The 11,071-nt window shown below is 36.0% G+C and overlaps 1 protein-coding gene across 5 annotated transcripts; it reads right to left on the bottom strand.

Moving 5' to 3' along the window:
- Positions 1-1,501: 1,501 nt before the first annotated feature.
- Positions 1,502-10,738, bottom strand: GCT (RNA polymerase II transcription mediator). Of its 5 annotated transcripts, none has more exons than XM_079007104.1 (23): positions 10,497-10,738; positions 10,239-10,331; positions 9,743-9,882; positions 9,454-9,524; positions 9,225-9,364; positions 9,045-9,131; positions 8,817-8,904; positions 8,630-8,710; positions 8,473-8,550; positions 8,278-8,357; positions 7,898-7,976; positions 7,514-7,801; positions 7,353-7,412; positions 7,011-7,245; positions 6,701-6,919; positions 5,226-6,602; positions 4,827-5,067; positions 4,618-4,732; positions 4,440-4,527; positions 4,272-4,350; positions 2,909-4,183; positions 2,468-2,821; positions 1,502-2,377 (listed from the first exon to the last, which is right to left on the bottom strand). In XM_079007104.1, the coding sequence occupies exons 3-23, from the start codon at positions 9,764-9,766 to the stop codon at positions 1,761-1,763; spliced, it is 5,676 nt and encodes a 1,891-aa protein (XP_078863230.1). In that variant the 5' UTR covers positions 9,767-9,882; positions 10,239-10,331; positions 10,497-10,738; the 3' UTR covers positions 1,502-1,760. The 5 variants fall into 5 exon arrangements, with proteins under 5 accessions (XP_078863230.1, XP_078863234.1, XP_078863232.1 ...); XM_079007108.1 differs by having other exon boundaries at positions 4,618-4,734; positions 4,832-5,067; XM_079007106.1 differs by having other exon boundaries at positions 10,239-10,286.
- Between the last annotated feature and the right edge of the window lie 333 nt (positions 10,739-11,071).

The following is an 11,071-nucleotide window of genomic DNA, read 5'->3' as shown; positions in this document are numbered from 1 at the left end:
ATTTTTTTGACAGATTCTACTTATTTTTGCTAATCAATGGCTTTTTCGATACTCTCCTATTTTTCATAATTCCAATTAATATTGTAATTATATGCAATTAAATTCAATAATAAGAACTTTAGTATAGCAGCTTTACTTAAATTATTCTTGTATGAAAACAAGGGGACGTAAACCATTCAAAATGGCAAGATGACTATTCTGTTATCGGAGAAGGTAAAAAAAAAATAATAATAAGAAATTTATGGTTTTTTGCGTTCAAAATTCAAGTTGCTGATCACAACAATTATGTTGATAAATTTGTTGAGTAGAAAAGGAGACATCTTTCACTAATTTAAAGAAAAGACAGAACGACTTTTTTTTTTAAGATGGAAAAGTTGAATTAACATGTTACCTTCATTATTGTTTTGAATTATTAAATAATAATGCTAATAAAACAAACAAGATTAACAATCAAATCAACCCCACATCATTGGAGAAAACTTGTGCTCAACTCCAAAAAACAGAAACTTCTATGGCATATCCTAAAGGCTAAAAACAGACCAAAAACTGTTCCATCTTACAAATATTAATAGAAATAATTATTTACTAATGTAAATCAATTCCAAAATTTGTTACCATTATCTTTGTTTTATATACTTATATTGTTTGTTATAGATCTAATTCAAAAATTATTGTGTTACAATTGTTATTATTGTGGTTTCATTTTGTTTTGCGATTGGTATGTTGTCCAAAATTAGACGTCAAATCATATCACATGCTGTGTGAGAGGTTGTTTTCAATCATTCTTCATAAAACCATTAATCGCATTCACCAAATACGTAGATGAAAAGACGAAAATACCCTCAGACATACGACTAGCGTAGCGTCCTGATTTTGGACTATGTGACCAAATCCAAAACAAAATGAAATCAAGTTGAGTAAATGGAAACAATATTGGTTTTTGAACTAAATGCGTAACAAATAATATAAAACAATAACCAAGTTTATAACTTATTTTTCATGTTATGTGAGCAAAATTTAGGTCGATCAATAATGAAAAAAACAAAAGATATTTTGAGGATCACAAGATATGAACAATGAAGGTGAGGTAAAATGACAAATGAGATTTTGGCATCATGTGCATTGCACATGGGGGAAGAAGGCCTAACCCAAATGAGTGTCTACACATAATTATTGCTTTTCACTATCGAAAAGGGTCGGTTGGTTGGACCTTTGTCTCTCACATGGGTTAAATTGCCCCCACCCACCCCATGTTATCATCTCTCTCGGTATATCCTTCTATATTTATATTATATAATTTTTTTCTTTCTTTTTTTTACACAAATAAAATGGATGAAGTTCATACCCATAGATGAGATTGTATTTGAAAATTTGCATTTGCTGTCTTTTTCAACCTTTTAACAGAACAAAATATTATAGTTTTTGTCTCGTTAATATTAATCAAATCACAGTCCAATACATATCAAACACTGTCATCTAGTCATTTGTTTGACTAATGGACTAACATAAGAGGTGATTATGTTGATCTATAATGCTTCACAAACACCCTTCAAAATCCAAATGTTGTTTTTGTACAAACAATCAACAACTCCTACCACTACAACACTTGATGACCATCTATGTATTTTAATCTCCCCTCTATTTCTCACAACCCTTGATAAAAACATTATCCCTAATCACCAAAAAAAAAACCTACATTCATGCATTTTTTTTAGTTATACATTGTACAACTATTTCTCCACAATAACCCATTAAGACATCTAAACTTCTGACTTAACCGAAATCTGCGAGAGTTGTTTATCCGCAAAATGCAAAAGCCTTCTTAACCTCAACACCATATCACAATGAAAAGGAAGCGATGTTCTTCTTTCTAAGTACCCCGGGCTCACAGTCATCCAAGACAACGCGTGTAGCTCAGCCGCCACTCTGTCCAAAATCACATGATTCTCCATAGATTTTCCCATGTTCTTGGATGTTTTTTCGTTATTATTATTGTTGTTGTTATTATTATTATTATTGTTGTTGCTATTGTTATTGTTGTTGCCTCCGTAGTAATCAAAAAGGGCTACTGAGAGAACCGAAGGCCATTCTTCTTTGGAGTTGGTTCTTGAATCTTTTCGCATGGAAGGAACGGCTTTTGAGACTACAAATCCGGTGGAAATGGGAATGGCGGAACCCTTGCTGTGGAGGAGGTGGGCGAGTGGCGGTGATTCCGAGGTTAGGCAGGTGGGGAGTTGGAGGGGGTTCGGGGGGAGGAATCGCATGGTGGGTGATGGAATGAATATGTAAGATGCTGATGTGGAACCCAGAGATTTTACAGGTGTGAATCCTTCAGTGTACACCGATTGCCCCATGATTCCACTCCCTTGAGTTGTCCCTGTTGCACCAAGAAATTTAAAAAATTAAATTAAACAGGAATCACATTCCTTGGAATGAACCATTCCATTCCTTCCAAAATAAAACTAACCTGGAGATGAATCTGCTTGATAAACCAACTGTAATGAATGATCAACTGAAACCGATACAAAAGTTATACTTTGCACCCATTGAAGCAAACCCTTGGAATTATCCATTCCCATATGTCCACCACCACCACCGCCGCCACTCAAAATCTGCTTTCTAGAAGCCGCCTGTCCCATCCCACCACCTTTCATAAACCCACCGCCCTTCCCATGAGCCGCCAGATTCCGATCTTGAATCATACCCATTTCAGAACCGCCATTACTACTCGCCGGAATCCCATCCGGCACCGATCGCCGGAGTTGCAATGACCACTTTTTCACCTCCGAGCCACCAATAGAATAAAGCGCTTTCTGCCATTCTGCATACACATCACATCATGTTAATTAATTAACACGAGTATTGTAATTGTAAATTGTAATACCAAAGGGTAGAAACGTAATTATACCTTGGCATTCGAGTTCAAAAAAGCAACCGATACGCGTAATGACAAAATCTCGTGGCCTGGCGGTGGTTGTTTCCGGTGAACATGCCTGAAGTATCTGACAACCTTGTTGCAAAATTTGAACAAAAAGGAATTGAAGCCCCTTTGTGTCTTGTCTACTACTGATTCCACCGAATGGAAACGTATAGCTATCGAGTAATTCCCCTCTGGAATCAGTCCATATACAAACAAGCCACTTCCAATCCTCTGTCCATCCATAACAACAATGTAAACTCGGGGGAGGTTTATGGGTCGACCCGTATCCGTCATCCAACCCGTCTCCGGTATCCGAACTCGTCCCATCATCTGACAAAACCTTCAATGATTCCGGCGGAATCCCGCGTTCCGGTGAATCCGCAAGAATAAAAAGCGGCTCAAACATGTATTTTAACTCATCTTGAAGAAAATATTCTCCCGTGACACGATTAGACATTTGCCATGAGTTGTTATCCCACTCGCCCTCTCTAGGTCCCACCATTCGAGGGGCAATTGAGTCTTTCCACATCCCAGGAATCGGCGAATTCGAATTCATTTGCATCATTCCAGAATGAGACTGCGACTGAGATCTAACCGATGGAATGGAATCCGCGATTCCATTTCCTCGGGAGATTCTTCGGGCTTTATTGTAGACGGTGAAGGCGATTTCTTTTAAAATCACGGGCTCGTTGAGAGATGGGGTTGTGACACGAAAGATGGAATCAACGGTTATGATTTGGAGGACTAATTTAGGGACACTGAAACCGGAAATTGTCACAATGTTTGAAATTGATGCTTCATCTACAGCTGTTGTGCAACTTAAAGCCTTTCCAACTTGATTTTGTAAGGCGGATCTTCGTTCTTTATCGGATGGTGGACACATGGCAGATCCAATGGCTACACATGATTCAACCACGGTTTTTAAAATCGAAACGGGTTCGGGAAACGGGCACACCACGTATATTACTGTGCATGGAGTGGTGTTTCCTTCTTTTGAATTAGGGGCAAAGATGGAATTGAGTTTTAGGGTTTTGAGAACTTTGGAGAGGGATTTCAAGAAACTTGTTAAATCCCAACCGTTGGATAAAGAAAGAAAGTAATCACTGATTGATCCCACGAGAGATGCACTATCGCCTTCGATCTTCATTGATTGAGGGCAATCTAGTAAAACAAACCCAGAAGTTGACCATTTGACCGAGTCTTTGGAAGTTTGGTTACCCAAATTTTGAGGTGAATGAGTTCCCAATTTGCAGGTTTCATAAACTGTATGAAAACAGACACTTAGTTCATTCAGTCCAAAAAAGAAAAAGAACTTAATGGAAAAAGAAGAAGACAAGTAATTATGACACACCAGTGTCGAGCTGTTGAAAGAAGTCTGCAGCAGCAGTTGTAAGGGGATCGATATCTGGACATACAACGCAATAATTCATCTGCAAAAATTATGTAAAAGAAGATAATAAATTAGTTAACAATTATTAATAAAAAGTTAAAAACTAAGGGTAAATTAAAATTTTCTCACGTGTTTCTGCATAGCATAAGGTTCAAAAGGAGCTTTTTCCCAATGTTGAAGAGAGCTTGCTGATGTCTTTAGCCAATCATCTTGATACCTGTTATATTTGAATACACCCTTTTAGAGTTTGACTAGTCAAAATAACATTATAAAAACTTTATATTATTAAAAATAATAATAATAATACCCAACAAGAATAGCAGGAATAGGAAGCACAAGAAGTGCAGGCCTGAGGCCGAGTTGCTGCTCTGACTCATCTTGGTTTGATCTTCTTTCGCTTACATCATCAATTCGATTTCCATCTATCAACAATATGTGATTTTTATTTTATTAAAACAATAAATATGTATACAACAAAATGTATTTACTACTTACTAAATGAGTAAAAATATTTACCAGCTTTGCTAAGACAGGATGTTGATCCACCAGCAGATTGAGATGGGCTTGTTGGTGTACTTGAAGAATCTCTACAATCGTTTATACTAGCTGATGACTCAGCTGAAAACCCATCAATTTGACCATTTCGCCCTTTGCACCAATCCATGACTGACAAGGGTCCATCAAAGTTACCAAAAGCCGATTTCAAGGCTAACTTTATGTCCGATTGTAGTAATGTTATAGCATACGATGCCGGAACCTGAAACATAACATTAAAGTTATCAAACATTAATTAAAAATACAAATTTTCACAAAAATGTAGAATGATTACATCTGTCATAAGTCATAACCAAAGAACAAGTTGTACTAATGGGGGGCAAAATAGTCTTTTAGTAAAAAAAAAGTGTGGAAGCTTACATCAGCAGAAAGTGGATCCGCTAACTCGACACCAGCAATATCAAGAGAATGAGAAGCCGCCAACACCCCGCCACAACCCGCATGAACCAAAGCGGGCCCACATGAAAACCCGCGTCTCCATTGCTCTTGCATTGCCAACCACCCGTAGGGCCCATCCCCACAATCGGAATCCAAAGTGACATCAACAAAAGTCAACGCTTGTTGAAAAAGCAAAGACATTCCATCAAGAAGCTCTAAAAGAGGTTGCCTTTGACCATATGACAACAACATTCCTTCCTCAGTGAAAGAATTATGAGGAATATTCCCGAAAGATTCCATATTCTGTGTCATGCTCATTGCCTTTGACCCTTTTGCGACACCAACTGTCCTCCAAACACCAACAGGCGAGTTCAAAGGCCCATCTAGAAGCCCAGTGTCCATGTCACCACCTGCGATTCTAACTGGAATTGTTTCTTTCTTTTTTATATCATATTTTGATGACATGTTATCCCCCAAAACATTTGATTCACTATGCATTTGATACAAAATTGTATTGTTATTATTATTATTATTGTTGTTGTTGTTGTTGTTGTTGTTCCCGGATAATCTGTTTGAAGCTAATAATGTATGTCTTATTCTACACATAAAAGCTTGAAACATGACGCATTCGAGTTCATTCGCGACACCTGTCTTTGATGACAAAACAAAATTCTCCATTCCTAATCCTCCTTCCAAAATCTTTGATCTTGAAGCAGTACTTAAAGAACTGAAACCTGAAGCATTAGCATTAGTATTAGCATTAGCATTAGCAACATCTTCTCCAAAACCAAAACTGTCGCGAAACGAAAGCTTTTCATCCTTTTCATCTTTTTTGTCTTTAAGTTTTCCACTTTCCACATGAGTGTAGTAGTTCTTATCATTCAAATTCGCACCCGATTTATCATCAGATAAATCATGCTTAGGAGGAATTGAAGAGTAGATGTAATTATTCGTGCTTGAATTTGCACTTTCGGTTGTTCTTGATTTTGGGACATATGGGGTTTTAATGACAGTTAATAACAAGTCATTTCCAGGGGTTTCAACTGCTGAATATTCAGGTGCGAATGTCATCATGGCTTCTGCTTTTATTACATAATCAAACTCAGTGTTGTTAGCTGGTGGGTTGTAGTTCATTGAGCCTGATGACACTGTTTCTTTTGTGAGTTCTTGATTTTTGCTTATGGATTCTTCTACAACAGTTGATGGAGGATTAAAGCTTTCAAAAGATGAAAACCCAAGTGGAATAATGATCTGATCAGATGCATCCATCATCCCTGTAAATGGGCTGCTACTTGCATCTCCACCATCCGTTGCAGAAAACATGGGAGTTTGTGTTTGTGACTCTTCAGTCCCTGGTGGCTTTAAAATTTTCAAAAAAAACACATCATAAAAGTTTAGAAGAAAACAAAAAGTTTTTTTCTTAAAAGATTTTATTGTTTTGTAATGTTATCACTTACTTCTCCAAAAGGTAAAGCATCATTTTCAAAAAAGTCTCCAAAATCTCCAAACTCTGAGAGAAGTGCTTGAATGTCCATACCCATGCCTCTGTCATCATCATCCCAATCCCACTGGGACCCACCTTGCTCATTGTTGACTTCCATTGACCCAAAGTCATTAATGACTGCTCCAGCTTGACCATATGACTCAGTCATTCCAGGCCTTGATCGCTTGCTACCCTGCATAATTTTATATAATTCATAGATTTAAAATATATAATTTAAGATAATGCAACAAAAAAAAAATTACTATTTAGATAAATGATTGTACCATTTTGGAGGCATCAATATGCATTTGATCAGCAGAAGTTAATCCAGATTTTATGCAAGAAAGAGAATCAGCATCAGCTTCAAGGTCACCAGTTTCTGCTGTCATTCTATAATCACTATCACTAGATGAACTTGTGCTAATACTGCTACTATTACTATTCCCACTACTATTGTAACCCTGTTGACATCGGATGCTTGCATCATGCCATGATCCATCCATGCTACTCAAAGCATCACTACACAGAGATCCAAACAGAATTCGGATTATGATTATGATTATGATTATGTAATTGTAAATGTTACAATGTTTTTGTATGTTTTGATTGAAAACAAAAAGAGTTACCATTGCATAGAGAAAGAGGAACCAGACAATGATGGGCCCATCCAGTTTTGAAGCCAGAATCTATACAATAAAGTAACACTTAGTGAACATATAAATAGATAATAGCAATATAAGCTTATTTACTTCTTTTTTTTTAAATAATGAAAGATAAAGTGGGATGCCTTTTTAGAGAGGATCTAGCGGATGATGTTTGAACAACGGGTACAAGAACTGCTTCGGTTGGATATATGAAAGTTTTATCGTACGTGGGCCCCTTCTCATTTTCAGTTGAATGATGCTTTGAAAAGTTTTTAGTTGAATTTGATGGTAATGGTTTCTCATTTTTGACATTTTCGCACCCTAGGGTTACTTCAAGGTAACATTTTTGGCCCCTGAGTTGGCACCCGGAGGTTTGGGACATTTGGTTTGGAAGACCTACAATTCCATTTGAAGCCTTGAACTTTCCAGAACTGTTCATTACAAGAACAAGAAAAAACAAGAAATATGAGTTATGTGTTGTTACTTGTTATTATCAAACTATTAATTATTATAAAAAGAAGGAATACCTGAAATACAATTGCTTCACAAGATCACCTGGACAAAATCCTGTAAGTCTGCCACGCATTCCATGAGGTGAGGCAATAACTGCATAAGGAAATACTTTATAGAGTTAAATACAAGAAATAGCAATTTTAATTTTCTTGATTTGTTAACTATAGCATTCTACTTTCATTTCTTCTTATTACAGAATTGTTTTTTGGAAAATCTGTCATCCAAATATAAATGGAAAGATTTTTAGAGTATAATGGTCCAAAAAGAAAAAGATTTAGCAGTTACTGCTATAATTGAATAGATTTTTTCAAAGTACAATCAATGCTTTAATAAGAATAAAAATGAGTACAAAGTTGTAATAGAAATAAATGAAAGTAGGATGCTATAAATCAACCTGGAAGCCTGTCACTAGAATGACTAGACGTGCGCTTCAAGATTGCCTCCATGTCACCATTTGAAAGTGCCCGAACATGCCTGGTAGGAAGAAGGGTATAAATGTAAATATCTTCATATAGCAAATAAGAGCTCATAGTCATAAAGACAATTGATGATTTGATGAAAGAAAAAAAGAAGGAAGAAAGCAACAAACTTTGCAGATATTATGACATGAACGAATACTGCTTCTTCTGTTGCAGTAAATATGAACTCAAGCATTGGTCTGCCTCTCCTACAATGGCAAAAATCGTAATTTTTAAGCTACTTAAACACCCAAAAAGTAACAATTACAGAATATCAATGATCAATACCTAAATGATTCTCCTTGTGAAGATGGATGGTATCTTGAAAATACATCCCCAAATCTCATATATGAAAGATTTACTAATGCTCTGTCAACATTAGTTAAGAGAAAAAGAAATTCATATGTTTATTATATAGTTTTCTTCAAGAAACTTAAATAAAGAATAGAAAAGGAAAAAAAAAAAAAAAAAGAACCTTTCAATACAATTCCTTAAAGCTTGAGAAAGTGCAGCTGCCACCTCTTCAGAATCCCCAGGTGCTAACCAAACTCCAGATGCTAGAACTGCAACAAATTATGAACATGGATTACACCATGATTGCTTATAAGTTATATCTGCTTTCATTATTTTTGTATTTTTATAGTATTGTTGCTAGTATATGTTTTCACAGATTATAAACATGGATTGCAACAAAAAAGTGCACCTCTTAGTTTAGATACAATGGCTTTGGCTTTATCATTGGGAGACGAATGGCGACCAGGGATAAAAAGCCATAGCTTGATTTTCTCATCTACAAGATTTTGTCAAGTAAGAATTAGTTGGAGGACTAAATATGTCACTTTTTCAATTCTTGAAACAGGTGATTGAAGAGTTAAAGGTTTACCAGGGTTATGTAGACCCTGAGATGGATCCCAAGGGCCAACAAAAGAATTACCCCATGTGCTAAGGAATCCATCTTTTTGTAACTGCAAATGGGATGAAAGGACTAATTGTGCAGCAAAATCTCTTTGGTTTAACTTTGCACTGTGAAAAAATTGAAAAAGATATGATTTTTAGCAAGAATTAATAAATTATAATATACTAAAGTATTAAAATTTGTGAAAATGAAGAACCTTCTATCAGAAATGTTGGGATCAGATTCGTTCGGGAGATATTGGAACCATGATACTTGATGTAGACCACCCTTCAGAAAAGTCAAAGAGAGAAAGTAAATGAGAATATGAATAATAAAACCATGTGATCTTTAGAAACAATAACACGCGTCCAAAATGGAAGAAAATCAAGAACTTGAATAATTAGCTGAAAATGATAAGTAGATAGCAATTGTTAACATTACTATAGCCGAATACAAGCGATAATAATATATTCAAAAGAAGATTAGTGTAAAGGGAAGAAACGTACGATTTTGAAGACATTTGTCCACATCACTAATGCACTTGAACACCTCCCCACAAGTTCAAATCAGGTAAAAACTTTGTTCTATTGAAAGCCACATTCGTATCCTCATTCAAGTAAACTAGTAGAGGTCTTTCCCTAGACACCTGAAGGAAATTGAAATCAGCCAATTGTATGGTTTTTGATCAGAATCAAATGAAATTATTAGCAACTGAGGTTAAGAAAGATTTCATTGATTGAATAAAAGAGATACAGAGTGTTTAAAGTAGTCATATACATGATGTTTGTGTGACATGTGAGGGATCATAATGAATCCCTAGCTAGCCCTAGAAACTTCAAATTTGATCAAATGAAAGCACAATCAGAGTAACAATTGGAAACCTAGCTCCATAATCGCATATAATATATGGACCCAATATAGCCAATGAAAAAAACTAATGCGAAAATCCCCAAAAATATAAACATACAGATAATATGAACTGAGTTTATGGCAATTGCATACCTAATCATAGATTACGAAACATTTTCCCCTGCTGCGTCAAGCTACTAGCTGTCCCACGCGATGATTGAAGTATTCAAAGGCAAGGTTCAGCTACTGAGGATTTCAATTTCAAGTATATATAAACAAATTTAAGAAAGGAAGTAAGTTGCTAAAATCGAATAAGCTAAAAGAGTGGAAAAACAAAAAATTTGAGCTCTGATTATGTGAACCGGTGGAGATTTCGAGAAAACTGAAAACGGGTTTTCAATTAAGACTTACGGAGGTGAAAGAGATCTGTAAATGTGCGAATTCTGGGTAACCAATGAAGAAATTTGATGAAACAACGAACAGAATACGAACCCTTTGCGTTGAAAGATTCCCTTTTTAGCAAGAAAAGCGAAGGGTTTTATGTGTTGGGGATGGTAAGTGCTGCTATGGCTGGATTCTCCTGTGAAGAATCGATCCTCCACTCCTTTTCCTTCCGTTTTTTTCTCGTCTTTCTTTTTCCGGTTTGTGGTTTATGGCTTGTTGGTGTGTACTGTGTCGTCAAGGCTGACGAATCCATTTCGTGCCCTGTGGTTTTGGAATTCGACACTTGACTCCCCTCAAGATTTTTAGATTTTTCACTTTGAAGTAGTAATAAATTGTTATATACAGTATTTTTTTTTGGAGGGGCAGTTGCGTCAACGGAAGCTCCTTCACATATTTCAGTAAAGGCCTCGAGATCGAATCACCCAATAGATTTTTATATGAATGATTTGGGAAACAAGGATGTGATATAAGTAGAGACAAGGTATAGAAGTGAATATTCATTATACGGTCAAAATGTATATTCATCCCATTCCTTTTATTTT

This window comes from Lactuca serriola, chromosome 6 (assembly GCF_051521515.1).
Source record: "Lactuca serriola cultivar US96UC23 chromosome 6, Lser_US96UC23_V15, whole genome shotgun sequence".
NCBI lineage: Eukaryota > Viridiplantae > Streptophyta > Magnoliopsida > Asterales > Asteraceae > Lactuca > Lactuca serriola.
Note: the sequence above shows the minus strand (reverse complement) of the source record. Positions and strands in the feature narration are given on the sequence as shown.

Bases quoted from the DNA above. Each gene is read 5' to 3' on its own strand.
- GCT (XM_079007104.1), bottom strand. From the start codon at position 9,766: ATGTGGACAAATGTCTTCAAAATC. The intron at 7,977-8,277 runs GTTGATTTATAG...TTCCTTATGCAG, and splicing joins TTCTAGTGACAGGCTTCCAG to TTATTGCCTCACCTCATGGA. The intron at 6,603-6,700 runs GTAAGTGATAAC...AAAATTTTAAAG, and splicing joins ATGCTTTACCTTTTGGAGAA to CCACCAGGGACTGAAGAGTC.